General features: G+C 43.3%; 1 protein-coding gene across 3 annotated transcripts; it reads right to left on the bottom strand.

The window, feature by feature from the left end:
- Window positions 1-225: 225 nt before the first annotated feature.
- RAB12 (RAB12, member RAS oncogene family) lies at window positions 226-27,386 on the bottom strand. 3 transcript variants are annotated; one of them, XM_036418573.2, is made up of 6 exons: window positions 26,809-27,376; window positions 12,467-12,527; window positions 4,109-4,247; window positions 3,097-3,186; window positions 2,358-2,462; window positions 226-1,397 (listed from the first exon to the last, which is right to left on the bottom strand). In XM_036418573.2, the coding sequence occupies exons 1-6, from the start codon at window positions 27,353-27,355 to the stop codon at window positions 1,284-1,286; spliced, it is 1,056 nt and encodes a 351-aa protein (XP_036274466.2). In that variant the 5' UTR covers window positions 27,356-27,376; the 3' UTR covers window positions 226-1,283. The 3 variants fall into 3 exon arrangements, with proteins under 3 accessions (XP_036274466.2, XP_036274467.1, XP_036274468.1); XM_036418574.2 differs by lacking the exon at window positions 3,097-3,186 and having other exon boundaries at window positions 26,809-27,381; XM_036418575.2 differs by lacking the exon at window positions 226-1,397 and having other exon boundaries at window positions 2,365-2,561; window positions 26,809-27,386.
- Window positions 27,387-27,613: the final 227 nt, after the last annotated feature.

Here is a 27,613-nt window from a genome sequence, read left to right on the forward strand (position 1 = left end):
GGGATATACCCAAAAGCAGAAATGCTGGGTCATAATCTATCCTGTTAAATATTTTGAGAAACTACCAAATAATTTTTTCACAGTGATGGACACTGTATTTGTCTTATCTTAAACACTCAAAAGATTAAGAAGTGGAGTATATGAAAAATATTATCAGATATTCAAATTATAATTACATAACACACACAGTAATAATTACACAATAAATGTGGCAACTCAACCGTCTTTCATAAATACAAAAGTTTATTTGTACTTCATTAGTGTAGAAAGACCACAATGCTTTTCATACCACAACACTCAAGACACGCCAAGTTATTCAAATACATAATTACTTATTTATCTCGACTAACAAAACAGTGCAGTTTAATAAAAGATATACCAAAGATAGAGTTCACAAATTCATTGCCAGACCAAAAAGGAAAAAAAAAAAGAACACAGTCTAGGATTAACAGGAATAAGCTTTATCGTAAGGGAAAGTTTCATCATTATAAAGGTATAGAATGTTTAAGCAAATACATGTATGTTCTTTGATATAGTAAAATGTATCTCTTTAAAATTCCTTTAAACAGGATTTGTTCAGGACAGCAGCGTTTTCTTTCTTTATTGGATCTTCATAGTTCTTAAAAGCATAAGGGATATCCACTCAGACATTATGAGAGACTGCAGCCTCAGGACCAAGTCAAATCCTACCCTCTAACTAGTAATATTCTACCATTATATAACAATAAATAACCTTCAATGTCGGCTATGAATGAAGCTTCGCTTTGTGGTAGAAACACTCCCGATACTTTAAAAATTGCTACAGCTAGGGAAATGTCTTGTAAATAAAGAAAAAGCACTTAAGATAGCTTTTTTTTTTCTTCTTCAAAAAGTCTCTGGTTTTTATAAATTTTCTTTAAAACAGTAAGCAAAGCACCACGTTCTTTCTTCTTATCAGAATATCTTCTGTCCTCATAATATAATTAACAAGGACAATTATATTATTTATTTCAAGAAACATTATAACTTTCATTTCTCCCATTCTTCATATTAGAAGTACTACATGTCCCAGTGTATGCACACTAGACACTGGGATAATGAGTGAAATATAATAACTTGGAGGGATATATGTAATTGGTAACCAAAACTTACCCAGGATTGCATATTTGCATATTTACAAGTTAGTGTATAGCTCTGACTTGCATTACAAAGTGCGAAAGGAAATTTTCAGAATGATTGTAGTGCAGAATAGAATGTTTCCCCCTTTCTAGGAATCATTCCCACTTTGTCTCCAAGGTAGCAAATCAACAGCATCTGATGTGTGGTCTCGGTGGAGGCAATTCTGGTGGAATCTCAGGTTCTGGTTGTAAGGAGAGGATACTATTGGACAGCTCATTCCTTAAAATATCCAGGGGCATCTTCAGGACAAACAAAAGACAAAAACACATTTTAACTACCCAATGTATAGGTAAGTGCTCTGCAAGTCGTACAATTATATAAGAGCAAAGTATTTTTAAATAAAACTTTCTAATCATCAAAGTTTAACTAGACATTCAAATACTAAGCCAAAAAAACAAAGCAGGTTCAGGATGCATCATGTCCCTTTATACCTGAGGAGGAAGAGATCAGATGGACCTCATAACCATGTCTTTTTCATGGCCCAGTATAACGGGAACTCAGTGCATGAATACATGAAAAAGCGGTTCTGCATTCTCAGGGGGTATAGCATCACTGAAGAAAGAAATAACCTTTCTAATAAAACAGCCATTTTATTAGAAGCTTCTGAATTATGTTTGAACTGAGCAGATAACATGTAATAATAACACAGTTCTTACTAAAAAATCTCTGAATGTAAGCTTCAAGACGCCTGAAGAAATTGCTGCTGCTCAGTGAAGCTGCCTAACAATTCTCCTGGTGCTCAGCATGAGAAAGGCTTTGGTGAAAGAATCAGGCTTCTGCTAGAGCAGAGCACAAGGACCAGGCTTCCCAGCTCAGATCCCTGCACATTCTGCTGTCTCCTCCATCTGTACCTAACTTAGTCCTTGTGGGAAAACAGGAACAGAAAAAAAGCAAATGCCAGATAAACATGGCACACTGTCATGCCAGCGCCAGTCACTCCACCAAACTGTATTTAAGGCTAAGTAAATACACTGGACATTAACTCCAAGGATACTGAAGACCACAGAATGGAAGGGCTGCTGCGATTGCAGGCTTGATGCCTCTGGCTGAGTTAACAACTTCACCTGCTCCTTAAGCCAGAGAGAAACTACTGCATTTCCATTTCGAAATAATAAATCCTCAACCAAAAAATAATAAAGGAAACAGTACGTTTCCGATGAAAAACTTTTATGTAGATTTTTCTTTTTTTTTTTTTTTACCTTTTTCAGAATGTCATCAACAAGTTTCAGAAATATTTCATCCACGTTGAAGTTATCCTTGGCACTTGCTTCGCAGAACCGCATCCCAGTTATCTGCTGTGCGAACTAAGGAAACAAGTTATTTTTCCTCTGTGTGGGGTGCGATGTACTCTAATGTATGAATATGAGGCCAATGATGGGGGAATCATACCTTCTGGGCTTCAACTATACGGGAAGGGGAGGACTAAAGGTTTGTTAAGGCCCCTGTATGCTTAATTGTAAAGCTCCTAAGTGCAGCAAATTCTTACATTGTAAGTAAATAACAAAACCTAGGGATACCATGACCTTCAATTTAAATTATGTGACCAAATTTCTAAAGTTATAATGTATCTGATATTGAAAATGTGATTATCTCTAATTCTCCAAGAAGATTAATATATATTAGAGTGAGAGATAATCATGAAAGCAATTTTATGCTTTTAAAAAAATACTTCTTTGTATACAGTGTCAGGTTAGATAATAATGCAGCATATACTAATGTGGTTTTTTTCCCTTCAATTTTAAAATGAATCTAAGGAAGTAAGATTGCTTAAAAAAAAAAAAAAGCAAACATATGAGAAGGATGTGATTGAGTGGCAACTGTATAATTATTTCATAATTTTTAAAAATTAGCAATTTGTTGAAAGGAAAACCATATCAATTGCTAACATACAAAGTGTGGGAACTGACCTCTCTCTCCTGCCCCAGGGGTTTCTCTCACCTTTTCACCCTGCTGTCTGGTGATTTCTCTGTCCGTTTCACAGTCCAATTTATTGCCAACTAAGAGAAGTTCTGCATCTTCGGAAGCATACTGTAAAATTTTAAAAGAAGCTGCATTTCAAAAATGGGCATTATCATATGCTGACAGGAAATGTAAAACAATCCAATATTTTTCACTTATTTGTTCATTCACTCTACAAATCTTTAAGCATTTTCTCTGTCCTAGGGAGACCTGGTTACTGTGGCATGGAAGACAGCGCAAAGACAGCTCACAGTGTTTTAGAAAGAAACATGGTCATAGGTAATTCCTTAGAATCTACCTCAAGGAAATGATTCAAAATAACGGCAAAGCTTTGTATTTAAAAATGATCATTAATAAAAAAATGTAAAAATCCAACTGATGAAGAATGAAGTAAGTTAAGGAACATAAAAGAATGAAGCCATTAAAAACAAACACATAGCCCGACCAGTGTGGCTCAATGGTTGAGCATCAACCTATGATCTAGGAGGCCAAAGTTTGATTCCTGGTCAGGGCACATGCCTAGGCTTTGGCCTGATCCCTGATAGGGGGCATACAGGAGGCAGCCAATCAATAATCCTCATCACTGGAGTTTCTATCTCTCTTTCCCCCTCTCTTCTCTCTGAAATCAGTAATATATAATATATCAAAACAAACATGCTTTGGAAGAACAGTTAATGACATAGAAGGCCATCATAACAGAATATTTAGTGAAATAAGCAGGATGTAACATGGAATGAAGTATAAATTCAATTTGGTCTTTCAGGATGGCAGAACTACAGATTTGAGCTCCGAGTTCAAACAGCCCAGGATACCAGAATAAAAATATAAAAATTCTGGTTTTATTACTTATAACAATAAAACTTTGATTATTGCAATATGGATTAAAGACCTTTATAATATAAAAGTATGATTCCTAAATGTTTTCTTTTATAAGGATTAACACCCACGAGCAAAGAGTTCATAATTGGAAAAAAAAAAAGGCAACACTTACCTTATCAATCATCTTCATCCATTTTGGCAAATCATCAAATGTCTCCTTCTTAGTAATATCATATACTAATATGATCCCCTTGGCACTTCTGTAATAAGCTGAGGTAATGCTGTTGAATCTCTCTTGACCTGCTGTGTCCCTAAGAAATAGCAGCCAAAAAAAATCAGTTCCCAAACCATAACCATAGTAAGTAACTCCATGTTCCAATGCACACAGGGCGAGTGGTGGCCCCACCAGGCTGGCTCCTTCTAGTCATCAGGCCACTCCTCACATCTGTGCATGTTCACTATTAGTGGGGATAGCTTTTCTGAGCTAGTTACATTCAAACAAAAACAAAAAGGAATCCCAATTTCTTTCAAACCAATCTTTTGAAAAGAGAAAAAAAAAGAAAAAAAAAAAAGAAAAAAAAAAGAGCATTTTTATGGCAGAAAGTTGTAATAAAAAGAGGGAGAAGGCAGATCCCACGTAATTTAACTAAAGATGCTAAAATCCTATATATAACAAAAATTTTAATTAAAAAACAACAACACTTTCCAGCGTGAAAGCTCATGCAAAAATAGCATCCTATATAATAAAGGCTAATATGCAAATAGACTGAACGGCAGAACAACTAACCAGTCACCATGATGTGCGCTGACCCTGTGCCCACCGCAGCCTTGTGGCCCACAGTTCCTTTCGAGGTGCATGAATTTGTGCACTGGGCCCCTAGTTAAATATAAAAGTGATTTCTGATTTCTTAACTCATATTCAAGTGACTCACTTAAGCTGACATTAGCTTCGGAATGAATTTTTTGACATTCAAGAATAAAATTATGAAAGCGTGAGGTAACTTAATACTACAAATTACATAAGTACACTTGACACACTTTTCTCCCCCACAAAATCATAAACTTTGCTCTAGATTGATTCTAAATTTATAATCGACTGCTCTGTGAGGAAAATTGTTTTGGAAGGAGTAAGAGAAATAGCAAAAATGAACAAGGAGTTAGGTGGTGGGCTGATATTCAACTTTTATTTTGTAGTCATAAAGTATTATGGTCAAGTCAGCTTTTCTAGGTATTTCACCTCTAACAATTGTTGTATTCATAGGTATAAATGCTGTTATTCCCCCAATTTCCTCAAAGCCTGTCTGGGGTGCACAGTAGCTGTTCCTGGAAAGCTCTGCTCCAGCAGGCAGGCCCTGGGCATTCACTGTGGGTGCCAGGTACCTGGGCACCAGTCTTGCTCCTTTAGAGAACTCAGCCTTTCTGAAATGAGCTCAGTTTCTAACGTGCAAAATGGTAGAAAGTTAACACCCTCTATGGGAGGCAGTCATCAACTAGGAGAAAACGAGGGATAATAATTTAAACTATTTAAGTCTAAAACTCTCCTTTAACCAATCTCAATGGCTAATATCTGATTTTGTTGATAGGATACCCACTAATGAAAAATGCTATAGAACCCTTTTAAACAGAGTAAGTGGTCAAAGGGAAAGAGGCGAGTTACCAAATAGCTTTATAGATACAGTAACGTTCATTATTCTCTGACTGCTACTTTGAAATCTAAGAACTATTTATTCTGCTGAAGTTGAGCACTTCAACGTGAGGAAGGATATAAGCACACTAGTAATGTAGGGAAGCTGGCTGTGACCTAGTTTCTCCATCTAAGAAGCCAAAAACTGCTTGAGACAAATGTGGATCAGCGGAGCAGGGCTTCTGATGAGGGAAACAATGTCTCTAAAGATGGTGTAGAGTTTAGCTTTCCCCAAAGCCTACTGCTGGCATACGCCCAGCGGCCATGGTGGGTCACAGGGGCGAAAGCTGGGCAATGGAGAAACAACAATAAGGTTCCTCACTGCAAAGCTATTCAAAGCCTGTAGCATGACAGGTCTCAGTGGGAGTGTGTGCAACGCTTTCCTGGTCGAGGTGCAGCTTGTGAGGACTGTGTCCCTAAAACAACCCTTGGCAGAGGCTACAATTTATGGCTTCATCTAGGTTGAACTCACCACCAATTAGTTCACATTTCTGATGTTATGCCAAGCAAACGAAACTCATTGGGAAATTTATTTCACATAAAAACAAAGCCATTTGCTTGGTTCCAGAGGACACAAGAATCCCATGCTGTCCTTGACTGAAGGCCCGAGAGGCAAGGCCGGTCTATTTCTGTCCACCAGGGTCCCCCCAGAGCGGCTGTCAATAACATGTGCTGACCAGAACATACGTGTAACATGTAGAAAGTTTAATTCAGTTCGACAAGTATTTAAGTACCTACTCTATGCCAGCACCAAAAAACCAACACAAGTCTCTCTTTTCAAAAACTAGATAAGGTACCAATCTGATCATGCTTTTGTCTTTTTATAAAGATGCAGAATCCTAGTATTTTCCCCTTTATCACCATGAACCCGAATTGTCACTGCAATGACGAAGAGCTGATTTCTAGAGATTTGCAGATTATTAATGCCAGCCAAATCATCATTTACTAACAGCTAGCATGTGATCTTACTATTATTTCTCTCTTTGCTTTTGGTGTAAATTAAAAAATTCCTACAATTCTGTTTCCCTAATTCGGTGATACAATGATGTTTTAAAAATTAAAAAATTCTCATCTATAATATTTAATATATCCATTGAAATGACACAATTACTAATTTGAAGGGCAGGAACCAATTTCAGTATGGTTGTGACCTAGTTTCTCCATGCTGGAGAATGCTCTTCCTCTTCCAAGCACAGTATGAAAGAAAAGGAGTTTGGTGTTAACAGAAGAACGCCGATGAAAACCAAATTCCCCAACAGTGGAGACTGGCACGATGACAGAATGAGTCTTACACAGAGCATTTTAATTCTATGTTTGCCTAAAGTAGGAGACAAATTTCATGGTCAAGTCCATCTCAACACAATGACTCTAAGTCACCATGTATAACTTCCAGGATAGCATTTGGATATAAATGCATGAAACTATATTCTAGCAGAAACATTTTCATTTTAGTTAAATTTTAAGCTCACACACACACACACACTAGAAGTCTGGTGCATGAATTCGTGCACAGGTGGAGCCCAGCCGGCTGCCTCTATCAGGTCCAATCAGGCCGGGCCAGTTGGCCCTCAATTGGGGTGATGAACTCCTTTACCTTTTTCTTCTGTGAAGCTCTTTATCTGGTCTTCATTTTTAAAGGAGCTTTGCTGGTAGAGAAGGGCGTGGCAAGAAATATTCAAAGTGAAGAAGAGCAAGGACCTGCAGCAAGGGTGACTTCCTTTTGAAAGGATGTGCTGCTCCAGATAGAGGGTTTGGTCTAGTGAAACCCAGGTCGGTCTTTGCATCAGGCAAACGGAATTGCTGAGGCCTGTTTGAGAGTCCCGAAGGTTGGGAGCCCGATCTCAGATCAGTTAAAAACACGTTCGTGAAGGGAAGTTACAGGTTCTCTCTCATCAAAAAGCCCTTGCGTGTCTGTGCTACACCCACGGGGTTGCTTTAACTGAAGCCTCCACCTGCAAGCCCACCTCCTCCAGGAGCTGGGGGAAGTTGAAAGTAGCCGCGTAGATGAGGCCGGTGCCAGGGGACCTGGCAAGTGCCAGCAGCTTGGCCGCCTGAGCCCCGGGCACAGGGAGACGGGCTCTGACATCACCGCCGCAGAGGATTTGACGGCACTGGCAGTAGCTTCAGAGCTTACTGCTATTTTATTTTTATCTCCCTTTCCCTTTAAGCCTCTCCAGGTTGTGTGTGTTAGAGAGAGGAGCAGCCTTTGCAGCCTCCTCAGCAGAGAACACACCTTCAAATTGGGTTCACATGCAGCTGGACAGAGTCCTGTTTAGAAACACGTGTGGTTTTGCATTATTTGTGCAATTATCGCTAAAAAGAATTTTAGATTCTGCTTATCTACGAGGGCAGGGGCCGAGCGCAGTTCTTCACTCACAGGCCTCCATCCCAGGAGGCGATGCAGGTGCCTGGCACACGGGGAATGGGGGGGTGGCAGTGGTCGGAGGGGGCCAGGGATCAGGGTCGGGCAGCAAACTCAGAACATGGCCATCCACGCCTTCTGTCTCAGTCCTGACCTTCCTGCTCCAGGTCTGTGGGGGTCTTCCTCTTGAGGCAGATTCAGGCCTCTGCGGGATATGATATTTGCCACAAGCCGTTTCTCCGTGTGGGTGATCAGCATGGGGGTGTTCCTGCATCAGACTTCCTTTGGCATTGTGGTGGTGATGGTGGAGGACAGCATAAAGGTGCAAACACAACCTGTGCAAACTCCTTGTTGAGCACCTTCTGTATACCTGGTGGGCATCTCCCCTCAGAAGGCGAGCCAAGCTGAAACCGGTTTGGCTCAATGGATAGAGCGTCGGCTTAGGGACTGAAAGGTCCCGGGTTTGATTCCGGTCAAGGGCATGTACCTTGGTTGTGGGCATATCCCCAGTAGGGGTGTGCAAGAGGCAGCTGATCGATGACTCTCTCTCATCAATGTTTCTAATTCTCTATCTCTCTCCCTCTCTGTAAAAATCAATAAAATATATTAAAAAAAAGAAAAGAAAAAAAGAAGGCGAGCCAACAGCTCAGTCGTATGCTCCCTTTGTCCGAGACCAGCAGGTGTGCGTGTGGGGGGGTGGTGGTCAGGGGTGGGATGGCCAGGAGTGGGGCCATGGGAGGTTGGAGGGGAGCTGATCGGGGCGGTTCAGGCTGGTTGGCTGCTGCAGTGCATGTCATAGCCATCAGTTGTTCCTCAATAAAGGTCGCTGGGCTTTTATATACCTAGATACATATGAAAGACTAATATGCTAAGTGTCTGACGATTGGTCACTATGATGTGCACTAACCTCCAGGGGGCAGATGCTCAACGCAGGAACTGCCAAGGTGCAGTGACTGGCAGTGGCGGTTCTCAGGTGACACACCTGAGCCAGAGAGGAGGGGGCCGATTCCTCGTGGGGCCGTGGGTTATGTCGTTGCTGGTTTACTGCACACTTGCGTTTGCATTCCACACCCTGTATGGCAGCAACTTTGCAGAGTGCCCTCTCGCACTCCGGGACCCCTCAGGGGATGCCTGAGCGCCAGAGGGACCGCGCTCACTCCACTAACGGCAGGGGGGACTGCCGAGGTTGGCTCCAGGGCGTGTCCAGCCCACCTTGCCCAGTCCTGCCCCACCAGTCACCTTCTAATTAATTTCCTTTTAATGTGCACGAATCTGTGCACCGGATCACTATTATACATATATGTAGAAACACTCTAAGTACAGAGATGTGAAAAATCAGTTCTTTGAAGAACTGAAAAATGTGACCTAAAAATGTAACAATGACACCTGTAGCTTTGGGTACTTTAAACCTTCAAGAATCCACAGTAAATAACATTTTCTTAGATGGACTAAACTCAGACATCATCAAGAAAAAAATGCATTTCTTCTGACAACACCTCTCTGAAGGCTGACTGGCAGTGCTTGCGGGGACTGACAGTGTACAAAACCGGAGCAGGGCTATTATTAGCAGCCTCTCTGACGAGCTCCTTCCAACCAAACCAGATCCTCCTATGCCCTCAACTGGTGACAGCAAAGTGACGACAACATGTCCTTGACAAAGCAGATTACAGCAGCAACAGCACAAGGACTGCTGCCGACACCAAAACAAGCCACGTGTTACTTTAAGTAATGAAACAGGACTCCACTGCTTCCTTCCTACCTACTGGATAACAATAATGTCTTTTCCAAGGAAAAGACAAGTCCTACTTCCTAATTGCATCACTGGGATATTCCCCATAGAAAACTTGCAATCATCCTTTCAATAGATTCAGTGAGTCTTGTTTTTTTTCTCAGTTATAGTCTTCACCGATGTTGTACAGTTTTGAAAATTTTGAGAGCCAAGTCTAAGGAGTGATGAGCGAAGGAGAAGCAGAGAAGGAATTATTTGGGGAAATGCTTTTACATCCAAGAGAGAAGTGCTTTCATCAGGGTGCCCTGTGCATTGCTTGGAACTGTAATATCACATGTTTCCCCGTGGACTGGGATTCATAAGGCAGGGCCACCTACATCAGGCTCAAAGCCACTGGAGTGAGATCCAGAAGAATCCAATGTCACCGGCTCAGACTCAGTGAGCAGAGTCTATTTTATTACTGCCTAAGATGAAACTAAAGTATTAATACATTAATCAATATGTTTTAATCATGCCATCATTTAGACACTGCTGCCATCCACTAAGCAAGCTTCACAAACATTCTAACATTAGCTGTATCTCCTTTGCGAGGCAATCTCCATCAGAAGTGTCTCACCCGCAGGCACTATGTACAGAGGAGGTGTCAGAGACAGCAAGAGCATTGCACAGCACTGCTGCTCGAGTCCATGTATTCTTCTACAGTCTCCCAGACTATGCCAGAGTTAGGTTCTTTCTCGAATCCTATTCGCTACACTAACCGTTGGGAACTTAGTCCAAGTTCTACCTTTATCCTCTGATCACTAGTTGCAGGTGTTGGGTCTGAGCCCTTCCGTCTAGGGACTGGACCTTCTTGGACGCTGGGTCTTAGATGGAGAAGCCATGAGAAATTGTGGGTATATAAGAAGGAATTGTTGTTGCAGAAGTCAGTGGCCATAGCCTTCAGACAAAACAGTTCTTCAAGCAAGTCCATAGAACAGGCAGCCGTACATACACCGGCTGGTGAACAGATACATCGTCCCACACGTCAGCAGTAATAGCCTCTGTGCCTGCAGCAGCTTCTGAGCAACGCAGGCTGCCTCCAGACCTAAGCTTTCCATAGCAACAGTACCTGAGCTCCTGTCTCAGCAGCTTCTCTCAGCCTCTCTGGTCTCTCCCCGCTCCAGCGCACCCCTCTGACCAACTCACTGGCTGGTCAACATGGCTGCTATATCTGAGCTCTCTATAAGCTCTTGGCCTTACTTTGTAGCAGAATCAGCTCTTAGCTCTCTCTCTCCTTCTCCTCTCTCTAGCTCACGAAATATAACATGTATATTATTTCCAGAGACAAAGAGGGCTTCATGCCAATAGTTACACCAATCATATTTTGGCTACAGAAGAGCATGCATGTGCAGTATACCGTGGGATTATTGTGCGTGTGTCCTTGCACCTGCTTATGGTAAATTAGCCTAGGCGCAGAGTGGCCTTGGACATTCGGTGTATTGACAATAAGATATCTGTGCTTTAATTGGCCTTGACTTACAGGTGGACATACTCCAAATACTTTTAAAGGTGGTCTTTACCTTAAAGAGCTTATAAAATTAAAAATAGCAGCTCATGTGAAAGATACTTTGTTGCCATTTCCAGAGTTCCAAAAAAATGGGCAACAAGACACAAAACAGTTTGCTGCCTTTCCGATCATGGGCCCATCTAGTAAGAAATATGCGTTATTTGGGGTATCAAGTATTTAGGCTAGACTGTTAATGTTTCATAATTAAGTTAAAACACCTTAGAGTGGGTTATAAAGCCACAGATGGCCAAATAAAGATATTACCTCAGACACCTCCGATGGGCAAGCAATGCTGGTTCGGCTGCAGCTGTATCCCAGACAGGGACACGGATGAAGAATGAAGGCATGGCACTAACATTCAAGCATTAGGTGACCGATGATGCCACAGATGAGGCAGCAATTAACGCAGATGAAAGCAAACACACACACGGTGGACAAACACTCAGAGCTGAGGATGACCTGCCGAGAGGAGTTAGTAAGCTGAGTTCACTGCAGCTGTGTCCTTAAAACAAAAGGGCATTCTCAGAACAGCTCAGCGGTGACTTTTAAACCAACACCAGACCTGATCCTCTCTCCACAGATCGGTTTCCTAATGCTCCCTGTGGGCTGCTGGGAGCCAGCAGAGTTCTTAGAGCTGACACAGTGGCAGCACAGCTGGTTTGGTATCTCATGCGACTACACTGCGAGAAAGGGGCCGTGGATTCATTTCTAGTTGGCATTAATGAGGGCTTTCTTCATGTGGCATCAGCAGAATGTGGCCAGAAGGAGTGCGTGAGTCCCACGGCGATACCCACACTGTGCCACCAAGAAGAGTCCCTGAACTGCAGAGGTTATCTGGCTTGAAACTGTGTAAATCTGGTCAGAAACACACTGAACTTTCTTTGAATACTATCAAACAAAATAACTTTAAAAACATGAATTCAAGCATACCAGCAATCAATTTAGTGATGACAGTTTTGTCAAGTGATTTGAAAATAGAGACAAATTTACTATCACTGGCGTCCTGCTTTGCACAACTGCCCATGTGCACACGGGAGTATGAAATAAGCAGACTCTTCTAAATTCTCTCTCACTGTTCATTTTATTTAAACATGAGCAAAGGAGAGGAAAAGTAGGAGAGCAAACCAGCTCAAATGGTTAATTGTATTAGACAAGCGTATGGACTGTTAAACATGAATGGCAATTACAGGGTACAGATTCTCCACTTACCAGATCTGTAGTCTGATTTTCTTTCCTCTTAGCTCTACAGTTTTTATTTTAAAGTCAACACCTGTAAATAAAACAGATTAAGATGAAAAAAAGATGCAATTTGTTAAAAAAAATCCCACTTATACATTTAATATATTATTATCAGAAAAACAAAAACAACATGAATATTAGCAACTGTCAAAAGGGAAGCATGCCAGTATCTATAAGCACCCAGTAATTCTACACTTCAACATACAACTGTAAGCCAACTGCTGCTATTTTATCCTAGTTATGCAGCATTTACTATTCATAATATAATTTAACAATTTTTAAATTTCTAATTACTGTAATTTATTACTACCATAATTTAACATAAAAATCAGTTAAATTATATTTAATGATACTGGGTGGAAATTCTTATATAGAACACTGGAAACAATCTTGATTTCAAATAGCCTTACTCTGAATTCACAAATTATTGTATTTAATTCTTTTAGCATTTGCACAAAATTTAGTTAATACATAAACAGTACTTCTTTATTATATGGTCAATAGTGTGGAAGAGGAATTATTTTTTTAAATTTACACATAAAACAATTTTTATTTATTTCAGTATTATCAAGCAAATCATCATGTACCACTGTCCCTTTCCAATTCAGATGATTTTTAAACCAAAGTTTTATTTGTGTAGGTTGCCATCTCAGTTATAGAAAACTTAAATATTTAAGACAGTATTTTTCACACAATTTTCTAAACTAAAAAAAAGTAAAAAAAAAAAAAGGAATGCTGGCTAAATTTGAGAACCAGAAACATATTCTCCACAGGAACTACTTCTCGCCTGCTCTGTAGGGTGCAGGGTGCTCATGCTGCCTGACCTCCAATAAGCAGGGGGGACACAAACAACCCCTGAGTGCCATGTGGCCACAGAGAGCAGGGCCCCCTCCCCGGCTCTCCACTTCAGAGAACTGAAGCAGCACTTCAATGTCAGGTGATGATCTTGAGGTGAAGGGAAAGGCACATGACTGGCTTTTATAATTAGTAACACCCCGTGGACACCAATGTAATACCAAAAAACATGTTTACAGCCCTGTGCAGAGGTGGGGCAGTAGCCCTCATCTGTACAATACAGAGAAATTGCATGGATATAAAATGTCACAAGAAAACAAAGCTATTTGTAATCTCTTACACCAGATATAATTTCAAATGTCACCAAGTGAAAGCTGGTCAATTCAATTTCACTTTCGGTTCTGGAATAAATTTGCTTTCCAGAGCCAAATGGCACTGAAACCACCTTAAAACGCGAAGCATGTTTGTGCATCAACAGTATCCTCAGAGTTCCTAAATGGCTCAACCCCAGGGGAAGAGTGTGGCTTAAAGTGATATTCTTCAAGGCACAAAAAGCAGCCTGGAGGTATCTGCTATGTTCTGACTTTAAACAGACAAAACAGTCTTCCTTACATTAGCATCAAGCTGGGACCTCGCTATGTAACTCTGTGATGGCAATTTATAAATCAAATTCGTATTTTGTTACGACTACTATTGTTTTACTTTTATTTCCAGTTATTTTTATTTTTAAAGATTCAGGTAAGGGAACTAACTTTTATAATACATACCACTGTGGGTACTACTTTATTACACTTGTGAGCTCTACTTCAAATCAACTAAAAGAATCCTTTGAAACAAACAGCTAATGCAAATAATTTTTGTTTCGATTAGGCTGTTTTCTCTGCTAAGAACTGCTCTGAGCCTGAACATGTCAGACACCATTTTTCAACCAACTTGAGTAATTTATCAACTTTAGCAGTCCTACATTAGGACTATTTTGTAAATACAAAGTTCAGTACGGAAAGTAAAAGGAAAATGTACTAATATTCAAAATCAAGAAGTAAGTGGTAAGGTTAGGATAATTTAAACAAGAAAACAAAGTAGCCGAAACCGGTTTGGCTCAATGGAAAGAGCGTCGGCTTGGGGACTGAAGGGTCCCAGGTTCGATTCCGGTCAAGGGCATGTACCTTGGTTGCGGGCATATCCCCAGTTGGGGGTGTGCAAGAGGCAGCTGATTGATGACTCTCTCTCATCAATGTTTCTAACTCTCTATCCTCTCCCTTCCTCTCTGTACAAAATCAATAAAATATATTAAAAAAAGAAAAAGAAAACAAAGTAAAGATGACAGTGAACATGGTTCATTATCTGTTTAGCCAAAATGAAAACTGTCTAGTTCAGTGGTTGGCAAACTCATTAGTCAAGAGAGCCAAATATCAACAGTACAACGACTGAAATTTGAGAGTCGAAAACCGACTTCTGCGCATGGGCCACAAAGTTTCAATCGCACTGTACGTGCACCAGTATGTGCTTGCCAACCACTGGTCTAGTTTTAGTGAATACATTGACAACGAAGGAACTAACAACAACAGAAAAATACCCAGGGCTAAACACAAAACTCCATAAAAGGAACAGCTGATTAAAATGGTCTCCTCTCTTAGATGAAATACCCTTTACATCTAACAGACACACATTAGGTGGCTTGCAAAGAATTGGGAACTCACTCCAATTTAAGGCTTAGAAACACATCCTTGTTCAAAGCCTACGAGTAAACATTCTTAGAAACCTTCTTACATTAAGTCAAAGTATTTCTTAATGCTGTCTATTTATAATATTTACATTCTATAAAAATGGTAAAGATCCCTAATAAAAGGCAGCAAGTCACTGAAGCCTTAAATATTCATATTAGTTTGGAAGAACTTTCCTCTCACTAAGGAGGAATGCCTACAGACAATGCTTATAAACAAACAGGGACAAAAGGGGAGCACCTTCATTTCCATCCACAGCACTTGCCCAAAACCCAGTTTTCTAAAGGTCTCCTGACTAACAGGAAGTGATCAGCCCTACTCCTCCATCAGCTGATGGGGACAGTCCCTGCCCTCAAAGAGCTTAGTCATACTGACCTAACCAACAAACACCCCAGGCACTTGACAAACGCTTTTCTCTGCTGTCCTCTCTTAAGACAGCCTCCTTGTCTGCCCAGAATGTAGGTCCTAGTGATTCCTGTCTGAACCTTATGGGGTCCCACCCTTACCCTCAATTCCTCATGTGCTCCCAGTTGTTGGCCTGAACTCTTTTAGCCCTTACCACCTTGCTCCTTCTTTGTTGGGGTCCTCTCTGAGGACACAGTCTTTGACTCCTGAAAGCCTAGGATAATGCCTGGCAACTCAATAAATCTGATGAATGGACCCCCTCCCGAAATCAAATGCTAGATATGTAAGGAGGAGTGATGTTATTTGGGGAAAAAGTTAGGGAAATTCAGGACTTAGGATTTTAAAGCCCAAACAAACAAAACACTTTAGTAAAAAGAAAGGGCAACTGTCCTGTGTCTGGTGGGCAGAGCAGAGGGATTCCTACAATTCGTATTATTGATGTAAATCCTTAGAGGATGGAGCAGTCTTAATATACTCACATGCTCCCCCTACATACAGCCATCCCAGGAATTATGGTAGTAACTATTTATTCAGTTGCTTAGATGGGAGTGGTCCACTAAGGGTATTATTCTGACAATAGGAGCTTACCTTTCTTTTTTTTAAACTCTCGCTCGAGGATGTGCTTTTATTAATTTTAGAGAGAGAAAAAGCAGCATTGATGTGAGAGAGACATCGATTGGTTGCCTCCCACATGCACCCCGACCAGGGCTTGAAATCATACTTGCAACCCAGGAACATGCCCTTGACCGGGAATTGAACCCGAGACCCTTTGGTCCACATGTTGGTGCTCTAACCATTGAGAGACTGGCCAAGAATGTCTTCGTTTTTCTCTCAATGACCTTTAATAGCAACAATAGTGGGCATTTGTCAAACATGCTGTGCCTGACATCCAACACATAGAATCCTGCAGCAGCCCAACGAGAAATGCTCTAGTATCCTAATTTTGCAGAGGAAAACAGTAGAATGGAGAGGAAAAGGTGATTTGCATCAAGGTCATAGTACATGCTAGTTCAATGGCAGATATTTGATTCAAAATTTGTAACACTGCCTACAAATGAAAGTCAAATGCTTAAAAAAAGTGTGAAATGTTCTATAAATGACCTAGAATCACCACATCAAGCTGTTGAAGAACAGAACTTAACTTTGCAATTTGCCTTTTTCTTTGTGTTTGTCTTTCATAAACCTTAGCAATAGCATAAATAATTTGTATACTTAGTGTTGATAAAATTTCTAAGTTCCTCTCCCTTAAGGCAAAAACATTTCCAAAACATTAGTGTATTTCTTTTGCTGGGCCACAGAAGTTACAAAAGGAAAAATAAAATAATAAACAGAAGCTTCTTCCTGCACATTCCTTTTCAGTAAAAGCTTAAAAAAAAAAAAAAAAAAAAAAAAAAAAAAGGCAGCAAAAATAACACCATGGTTCATGCCTATAATTACAGCTGAATGGATGTCCTCTCCTTTTTCTTCTCTGCCTGGTCCCACCATCAAAGATTTGATTTTATCTTACTGAACACCTTCAGGAAGTTGAAGGGTTTCAGACTTTGAAATATGCCTCAGTTCAAATAGTGGTTGCAATTTTAATGACACTTTATAATATCTATCTTAAATCTGTATAGCTTTTCTTCCAAGGATATATACCTTATAAAGTGTCGCCCAATTTTCGATGTAATATTTCTACCAAGGGAGAGTATTTCTAGCATTTTCACCAAGAGCGAGAAAATAAATTCAGAAATGCATAAAGGTCACATAATGTAAATTTATCATTAAAAAACAAGTCGCACCTAAGCCTGTTTGGCGTCTGCCTGTGGACTAAAGGGTCACAGGTTCGATCTGGATGCCCAGGGAGGTTGGTCACTACCACCCATCCTCAGTTCCCCATCCCAGCCTAGAGCCTGGCCCCAATTGGGCGATGGGGGCCTGCTGGCCGGGGGTGGGGGGTGGGGTGGGGGGGAGATTGCAGGAGGTTGGCCGACAGGCCCTATTTGGTGATTGGGGTCTGCGGACCAGGGACAGCTCCTGTGTTGAGTGTCTGCCCCCTGGTGGTTAGTGTGTGGTTTGTGTCATAGTGATTGGTCATTCCATCATAACTGTTGCTTAGGCATATATATATACATATATATATACATATATATATATACACACACACACACACACACACACACACATATACTAGTGGCTCGGTGCACAAAATTTGTCCACATTAAAAGAGCATTAATTAGAGGAAATATTTAATATTGCTATTTGCCCTTTCTCTATAATAGAAGTGTTAGAGATTAAAGAAAATTAGTAAAATGAACATGAGAATATTCCTCCTGTCAGAGTCTGGGGCACGTCGCAGGACCCAGAGTCAAGTCCCTGCCCATCCGTGAGCACCTCGAAATTGTGCAAGAACCAGACCCAGCCGGCCCCACCCCTGTCAAGCCCTGCTGGGTGCGGGCATGGCCTCAGGTCCCCGGCCTGGTGCCAGGTGCGGCTTGAGGTCTCCTGGCCCATCGCTGGGGTGGAGGGCACGGCCTGAGCTCCCTTGACAAGCCCCACTGGGTGGGGGAGAGAGGGTATAGCCTCAGGTCCCCCACCCCGGCCGGATGCCACACAACCTTAGGTCCCTGCTGATCGCTTGTTACGGGAACCCTGCCTCCGCTATGGGCGCAGCCATTTGTGACAGCGTGATGGAGTGAGGGTCAATTTGCATATTACCTCTTTATTATATAGGATTATCTGGCTTTCCCTACTTTCACTATTATGTGTCTTCGATGAAATAGAAACCAAGTACTATAACTAAAATAGTCTGATGATTCTCAGAAGTAGATACCATTAAAATAGTAAAATAATTGCATGTCATTAAAAAATGCTTATCAGGCCTGAGGATATCAAAAATATATCCCAAGTTTATGAACATCTGCCTCTCTTTCATTCCAGGTTGACATGCCTCCACTCCAGCACGTGAAGACTACAAGGAGACAGCCTTGCACTTGGCTGGAACAAACACACAATGACACCACAAACAACATCAGGCAGGGACAGAAGAGAGAGCCCGAGGTTATCTGAGAAGAGGCTTAGAGAAACAGAGTATGTGGACCACCTGGGAGTCCATCAGAATAGGTGAGTGGTTCCATTTCCATGAACCATCCTTTATAATAAAAGGCTAATATGCAAATCGGCCGAAAAGTGGAACAACTGGTCACTGATGCGCACTGACCACTAGGGGGCAGATGCCAGGCTCACGGCTGGCGAGTGCAGTGGCAAAGCCTCTCCTGCCTCCGTGGCTGTGCTAAGGATGTCCAGGGGAAGGGAGGGAGCAGGCCTAAGCTGCCAGTCGGACATCCTCTGAGGGCTTCCAGACTATGAAAGGGCACAGGTTGGGCTGAGGGACACACCCCCTCCCCCAGTGCACGAATTTCTTGCACTGGGCCTCTAGTACATGTATAAAACCATTTCACAGAAAGGGGTTTATTCCCTTTACAAAAAGATTAAAAACTATTTTGTGGTGTTTACTATGTTTCAGGTACTAGTCTAAAGTCTTTACATTTACTCACTGTACATAACTCACTGCATTGTATCCTCTTAACAATTTGAGGTGGATATTATCATTGTCCCCATTCTACAGGTGACAGGACTCATCAGAGGTTGGTTACCTGCCCAAGGTCACCAGGCTGGTATTAAGAGCACAAATCTGAATCTGAGCTGAACGGCTCCAGGCTATGCTCCTCCCTGTGCAGCCTCACCTGATGAATGAGGGTATGGCTGCCAAGAGGTACAAACACGTATTCAATGCTAAGAAAGGATTCTGTGTTGTTAGGGAAATATTGCAAAGTGAAAATGAGGGATGCTGACTGGCCTAGACAGACTGCTCCTGCATCCGCAGGCCTTCCTCGGCTCACAGACCCTTATCAGAAAAAGCAGTCATTTTGACCTCTTGATGGGGGAAGGGGAAGGAGAGAGAGGAAGAATCTGGAAAATTAAAAACAAAAAACCCAGATATCAAATAGTGGATCAGTAATATATATATTTTTTTAAATATTTTTATTGATTTTTCACAGAGAGGAAGAGAGAGGGATAGAGAGTTAGAAACATCGATGCGAGAGAATCATCAATCAGCAGCTGCCTCTTGCACACCCCCCACTGGGGATGTACCTGCAACCAAGGTACATGCCCTTGACCGGAATCGAACCCGGGACCTTTCAGTCCGCAGGCCGACGCTCTATCCACTGAGCCAAACGGGTCCTGGCAATATTTTCTTCTTATGCAAAAAGTATTATTAACTTTACTACTGTTTAGGTTGAGTCCATAAAAACACAAGTAGATTTTGTACCTTACACAGGCCATCTGTTTACATTTTACTTCCTATTCTCCTATGTATATTTCAGGATGCACCTCTAAAAGACAAGAATTATTTATTGGAGTGTTTCAGAATTTTGGCATCTGTAATATAAATTAGAAGGAGAAGGGAACATAACTGGCTTTTTCTAGGCCAGGTACATTAGATATTTTATCCCCACTTACTCCTGTACCAAAAGATAGAAAAAGGTATTTATATATTTATTTATTTATTTATTTATTTATTTATTACTTCCTTTTAAAAATGAGGAAAATGGAGTTAAAAGTCACTTGCCTAAAGACACACTGATAGCTGTGGTAGAGCTGGGACGTAAATCCAGGATTTTGGGCCCACTCTGAACTCCACACTCTTCCCTCAATATGCCACCCTGGGAGCTCCTAGAATGAGGAATGGCCAAGGAGAAGGCCAAGTGTTTTCCTTAAGAGAAAAATTAAGTGAAAAATTTGGTGGTAGGTGTGTTTCATTCTTTTTCAGTAACTGAGAGCAGAGTTCTGCTGGGTAGCATGCCAGAATAACACAGCTCCTCGTTTAAAAGGGGCCTGTTCCTTCCCCCGAGAGCCGGTTCAGGGGGATTGAGGCTCTGGTGTTAAATTAAGCCTGGAAAACCAAGAGGGTTCTATTCACCAGCTATTTCCATCCTAGGTCTGCCTGAGGTGGAAATGCAGGTTGTTGTTTTGTAAGCTAAGAAGGCATTATGTAAGCACGAGAAACCAAGCAGTGGAGGCTGTCAGGTTTGGTGGGAAAATGTTTTCTATGGAATCTAGTGTTCTGTTAGGCCTGTGTTTTCTGATTTCAAAGGAGAAGCATTTAAAAAACAAACAAAAGAACCCCACAATCACATTCAATTAAGGACACTATTTTAGATCTGTAGCTTTGGTTTTCCAAATATTTTCCCAATGTCAGAAATGTGCAACCACAGAACAAAGGAGAACAATCAATTTCTTCCTCTGCTGAATGCAACAGCACAGCTCTTCAGCTCTTTTCTGACATTTTGTTATGACTGTTTCCATGACTCACCGCTTCTGAAAAGGACAAGCCAGGTGAGCGCAGGCCTCAGTGTTGCATCCAATAAATGGTGAGCAGAATGGCACCTGGGATGAATATGAACAGCCTCTCAAAAATAGCTGCTGACTACTGTACAGAGCTGTTTTCTTAGAACAATGTACGTGAAACCCAAGGCTGGAGAATAATTTGAACCTCTCAGAAGAACCAATTCTGCCTCCTCAAGCCAGTTCCAAGATCTGCACCAGATTGCTCCTGGCTGACTCCTCAGGCTGGAGGAGAGAAGCAATCTCTAAGAATCTGGATTTCTGTCATGCATAATGAAACCTTTCTTCCTCAGTGCCAGCGAACAGGGGAAGGCGGAGTGCACTTGAGCCAGGTCTTTAAATAGAGTTTCATTCAACCTAAACAACCCCACTGCGATACATTTCCATACTTTCTTTGAAAGATAGCTCCATTATTTCACAAAAACAGTCACTGCACAAGCCCATTAGTGTGCATTAACTAAGTTCATTAATAAACCTAACCACACAATACATAGCATAGGCTGGTATAAAAACTAAATGATAACCAAGAGCACTGGTTCCCTTCACACTCACATCTCCCTGAGCCATCATGCTACATCATTCTGGCAGGGAAGTGTTGGGCTTTCGCAGTGGGAATTCTCGACAACTTTTCCTAATTCTCTTTTAAGTGAAACATGTAGGCCGATCAGCGATGGCTCGGAAGATTACATATAAATACAGAAGAGCAAACTAAAACAGTTTAAAATCTGAATCCAGTTGATGTTCATTCTTTGTTTTCTAAAAATCTCTAAGTTCCCAGAATAAAGTATGAGTAATTAATACTTTACTCTGGGAATAAGGTATTGACTCCTCATACTTAACCAGCGGTTCCACTGCTTCTAGAAGTTGACCAGACACTCGTGAACTGCATTTCATCTATCATGTCTCCTGATATGAGACATTCAAGGCCAGGCCCACAGAGAGCCATTTCTGCCAGGGATTTGTATCCACCTGTTTCTTGGACCCCTCAATTCGGCTTCCAGTCGTTGGTCCTGTCAGCATGCGGCCAGCTGCACCACCAGGTATCCCCAACCTAGGAACAGGCAGCTTCCTCTCAACACAGGACTACTGCCAGCAACTAGGTGAAACCAGGGTTTCAGTAAAGCGCCACCATCTTCTAAGACCAGCCCCTCTCAGGGGCCAGCCTGGGAAGTTTCACGCACTGCTACAAAATTAGAAAAATGAAGATGGAGTAGGGAGGGTCTCAGAACTTTTTAATTAGGATATTCTGAATTTAAAAAAACTTTTTAATTAGGATATTCTGAATTTCTTATTTTGGGGAGAGACAACTTGATTTTAAATCTTTTTTAAACTGGCAATTTGTTTTTATTTTTATTAAATATCTTTACTTGGCAAAATAAAAGAACTGGTAATCCCTATGCTGATCTCCAGCACTCTGGGGGAAATTTTACTGCCCAGGAAAACCAGAATTCTGGTTTTGATGACCCTACTCCTACTTTCTATTTAAAATGTCAAATCTTGGAAAATTTTTATAAATATGTAGAAGGCTTAAGATATGTAAATGAATGAATATTTAGATAAGGAATCCAATTCTTAGAGCATTATTTTAATATCCAGAAGTCAGGTGAGGAAAGTAAGCTAAGGAACACAGAAAGAATTCTCCATAGCCCTGTCCCCGACCACTTGCTGACCATGGTGCCACAGTGGCTAAGTTTATCCCTCTTATCTGTAAAATGGGGAAAACTTTCAGGACTGGTATGAGGATCACAAAGAGTGTACTTTTACTGATACATAGTAAATACTTAACAAATTGTAGCTATTACTAAAAGAATGCTGTATTTTATATGCAAAGACAACTAAATTACTTATCCAAAGCCAAACAAAGAGCCCAGGCTCTTTAATCTTGCTCTAATGTTTTTTCTAGAATGCAATGTTCTTGAAGTGGGGGTGGGTTTTGCCTGATAAAACCATTTCAGTCAAAGCAAAATTAAGAGGTAGCAATGAAATAAAACAAAAGTTGACAAACATATAATTTTGTGGGTTTTTTTTTTTAAACATTAGATAGTTGTAAATTTCTACAGCCAACTATTATAGTTTCTTTTCTCATTTCTGAAACTTTAAAAAGCTGCTCCTGTACTTTTAAAAATCTGATATGCTAGCTATATCAGACTAAATAATTCAATTCCATAAATACAAGATACCATTATCCTATCCTATATAACAAAAGCCTAATATGCAATTTTCCCCTTGGGCAGTTGTTCCACTGGGAGACTAAGAGTTTGACCGCTTGCTATGACGTGTGCTGACCACCAGGAGGCAGTGTTAAACATGGCAGGAATTGGCTATGTAGAGCTGGCAGTTGGTAAAAGTGGAGGGGGAGCAGGTGGTGCCAGACCAAGGTGGGTGCGAGCGGGGGCCCGACTGCCCGCTGATGGAGCTAGGTGTGGGCGGCCGCCTGGCTCCCAGGCGCTGAAGGAGCTGGGCAGTGCAGGGGAGGGGGCCCCATCAATCACCCTGCAGGCAGAATGGTAGAGCAGGTGAGAGGGCAGCACCAGGCCAAGGTGGGGTGCCAGGCGGGGCTGGGAGTGAAAGCCGGGGCCTGATCTCTGCAGGCCATCCCGAGGGACCCTGCTCTTGCATAAATTTGTACACCAGGCATCCAGTTTGAAAATAATCCTTCACTTGGACAATTTCCACTAAATAGTCAAATATTAAAAAGTCTTGTTAGCTTTTCATACCCTGGTGAATTTTCTGTCTTTAAACCAAGTCAATTTCTGATTTGATTAATAATTTTTTAAAAAAAATCAATATTTGCTCACTTAAAATCCCCAAGCCCTTCCACAATGCTCTTTTATAGGAAGTCCAGGGATCCTGATTCACTTTTAAAAGGCACTTTGGAGGCAGTCTCTTCTAGCCTGTGAATTACACAAGCCCCTTGGTCTGTGCACGCTCAGACTCCTCCCCCGTGGTGGGGCCACCGTCTTCTCCAGACTCTGCTGTCAGGAGCAGACCACGTCTGCAAGTCTGGACAGGGCAAGGGGAAAATGCTACGGCGGCGGAGAACCTTTCTCTGTGTGGAGCTGACTACACGGAGATGAGAGTTGACAAGCTGGACCCAGAACGACCTATGAGCTAACTGCTCAGACGGCAGGTATTCAGGTGAGGCAATCACAATTCTACACCACACCCAACGCCACATTTAAATAGCATTTTTCTAAAGGAACTCTAGGAATGAATTTATATTTACAGCATTCCAATGGGAAGGAAACTTCCCCTGACAAGTCCTCTCCTACCCAACTGGAAGGTCTTCCGCTACGTTCCTCAAATATTCTGTACGCATCTTGGCCGCTGCCCTATCAACCTGGATCATCATTCCCCAGGGCTCTGGCCACATCTGGATAGACTATGTCCTGTTCACTGCTCAGTGCCCAGTGGGCAGCATATCACCTGACACACAGTGTAAACGCTCAGTAAGTAATTTGATAAGTGGAAGGAGAAAGCCACTCAGAAGCAGAGCTTAGAGAGAGAGGTTAATTAGCTTTCTTCGTGTCTTCACATGCCGGGTCAGAACAGAAACGATCACCTTTCTCTGAACTCCCCACAATTAATTAACATGCACCAAGCCAAGGACTATAGGCCATGTGTGCAAGAAACAAAAATGAGCAAGACAAGAATCCACACACATAAGGGGCCTCGCAGTGTATGTGCATGTGTAGGTGTATGTATTTAGGATTGTTAAGGGACAGAGGAACAAACTCCCTTACCTGCCACTTTCTCATTCCCAAATATCCTACGGAATCCTGCCCTATGAGTTTCACTGTCTTCACGCCAAGACTCCACTTGCTATAGAATAAGGTCCACCCTCTTCAGCATGGCATCCAGGTCTCGAAGATGCTGCCACATTTCTAATGTTCCTAAGTCTTTCTCAGAACATGGGGGTGCTGCTCCACTATGGCCCCAGCTTAGAAAACCCTTCATCTCTCCTCTGCCTTAAAGCACACCTCTGCTCCTATCTCACCTCCATCCAGCCAAGCCCTGTTAGTCACCCACTAGTGCCTATGCTGACTTCATAACACAGTATAGCTGTATTATCCTTCATTTATTTAAAACGAGAGGCCGGATGCACAAAATTCGGGCAAGGGGCTCAGCCCTCACAGACCTGGCATCGACTGGAAGGTCGTCCAGCTGTCTGGTCTAATTAGCACATTAATTATCCTTTTATTGTTATAGAAGATATATTTTTGTTGATTTTAGAGAGGGGGGAGAGGGATAGAAACATTGATGAAAACATCAATTGGCTGTCTCCTGTATGCCCCCTACTGGGGATGGAGCTGGAATCCTAGGCCTGTGCCCTGATTGGGAACAGAACCGGTGACCTCTTGGTTCATGGGTTGATGCTCAAACGCTGAGCCACACCAGCCGGGTTTATCCCTCATTTTTGCATATTTTAAGTGTAGAATCATAAAAGATTGGTAATTCTGAATTGCTTTTAATTCAATTTCAGGTACTATACAGTAACAGTATAAACCCTCATTTAATAGTTTATTAAGTCCCAGTACTTTATATGATCCAAGACTAAATATATGAAACAGGTATAATTATGCTCCTGAATTTTAATAGCATGGTCCCAAGGCCAACATTTAAAAAACAAACAGGGTATAGAGAACACAAAAAATGATCCATTCCAAAGAAACATGAAGGGAAACGAATTCTCACAAAACGACAATACCAAGTTTGGGAATTACTTTCTTTTGTTACGGTAATTTAAAACAAACTCATCCCAAGTTGCAGTGCCTCGGAACTAGCACTGGTTACAACACTAAATTTATACACAAGAATACAGAATACTTTTCATTCTGAATTTCTAACTTAAATATTACTCAATGTTCCTCGGACGTCCCCTGGGGAAACCACTCGCTGCCTACCACTGAAGGTGAATACCCTTTACTTTGAAGAACCAGCTCTGTGGTTCCTCCCGCTCTGACAGCTCTTAAGGGGCTTTCTGCTACCCACACCCACGTGAAAGACCTCAATGCCAAGACCTGCACATCTGACTTCATCAAAAAAATGTCCCTGCGCTTTCAGTTTTAGGTCCCCCGGGCATTACACTTCCTGACCTGGAGAGCTACTGTATTTCCTTCATTGTTGTACTTCACCCACCGGGGTGGTGCTGGCTAACCTATCTCCTCCACTTCTGTCCCCGGGTTAGTCGAGGTCACGAAGGAGTGGTGCGGCCAGGTCCCTCTGCCCCGCATTTACACTTAAAGAAATGGAGTGTAGTTGTAGTCTCATTAGTCTCCACAGATCCTCCACAGGAAATATTAAGCGTCATCATTTCTGCATACCATAAAAGTGAGTTCAAACTTATAACATAAGCCTTGGTTCACGGCGGGAGAACTCCTGGCGCGGTATAGCGTCGGCTATCCTGGTGGATGACCACTTAGGCCTCCGGCCAAGGGCCCAGCTTCAACCTCACTGCACTGTCCCCCCTGCAGCCCACCTCCCACCACCTCCCACCACCCCTTCCTCGGGTGAGTAATGAATGTGAGGGTCCAGAGTTTCCGCAGAGATGCTCACCATGGGCCCGAGGGCGGACGGGACCGATGCATCATCCCAGCTCATGACCGCCCTTTGGGGGTGCGGGGAGGGGGCGCGGAGACGCCTGTGCTCCGTAACCCGCTCCCACCGGGACCTCGGGAGGGCCTGAGGGGGTCTGTGCCGGGAGGAGAGGAGGCTCCCAGAGCAAGTCTGCGCGGAGCTACACCAAGTCCCTCCATCCGGCTCTGGGGATAGAATCGAGGGTTTCCATGGGTCCTCCAACCCCCTCCCATCCCCTCAGATGTCACCGACAGGCCCATCGGCCAAGTGCAAGCCCATCCAGTTGGAGAGGAAAAGCTCAGCGGAAAAGCGATGAGAAACGAGGCCGCCGGCGCGGTGAAGGGCACCAGCCGGGGCCCTGGGGACCGAGGGGAGGCAGGAGAGCCCGGCCCCGGCGCGCCCGGCCGCGGAGCCCTGGCTTACCCACGGTGGACTTGCAGGCCTCGCAGAAGGTGTCGTCGGTGAAGCGCTCCATCAGGCTGGTCTTGCCCACGCCGCGGGAGCCGATGATGATGACCTGCAGCTTGAAGTCGGCCGGCCTGGGCGGCTGCTTCCTCCGGCGGCCCTGGCCCCCCGACAGCGCCGGGGAGCCCGTGCCCAGGCCGCCGCCGCCGACCCCTGCCCGCCTCTGCAGCGCGGCGCCCGGCTCCATGCACGCGTACGGCCCCCGCTCGGCCCGCCGCCCGCCGCCGCCGCCGCCGCCGCCCGCCCCCGGGCCGCGCGTCCCGGGCCCCGGCGCCCCCTCGGCCGCCGCCGCCGCCGCCGCCGCGCGCCTGGGCTCGGCCCCGGGCTTGGCGCCCGCCCGCTCGAGCACCCCTGGCGGCCCGCGGGCCTCGCGCGGCAGCTGCGCCGCTGGTTGGCTGCCCGCGCCCGCGCCCAAGCCGCCGCCGCCGCCGCCGCCGCCGCCGCCGCCGCCGCCGCCGGGAGAGGAGGAAGGGAAACAGCTCCCCCGCAGCAGCGGCAGGAGCATTCCGGACGGGGAAGGGCAGGAAGCGCAGGCGCTGGGCGGCGGGTGGGAGGGGCGCGGGGCCCCGCGGCGGGCGGCAGGTCCGGCGCGCGCGCGCCCCCTGCTGGCGGGAGGACCGCTCGCCCTGCGCACCTCGTCCGCCCTTCACCTACTTTGCTTTCTCTGCTCCCACTGTTGTGTCCAGCATGCCAGCTCTCTCTTCCTTCTCTTTTCTTTCCGTCGTCTGTTTCATCTTCTTCTCTCCCATCTTGCCCTCCCCCC

Source organism: Pipistrellus kuhlii, unplaced genomic scaffold (genome assembly GCF_014108245.1).
Source record: "Pipistrellus kuhlii isolate mPipKuh1 unplaced genomic scaffold, mPipKuh1.p scaffold_m20_p_6, whole genome shotgun sequence".
NCBI classification, from domain to species: domain Eukaryota; kingdom Metazoa; phylum Chordata; class Mammalia; order Chiroptera; family Vespertilionidae; genus Pipistrellus; species Pipistrellus kuhlii.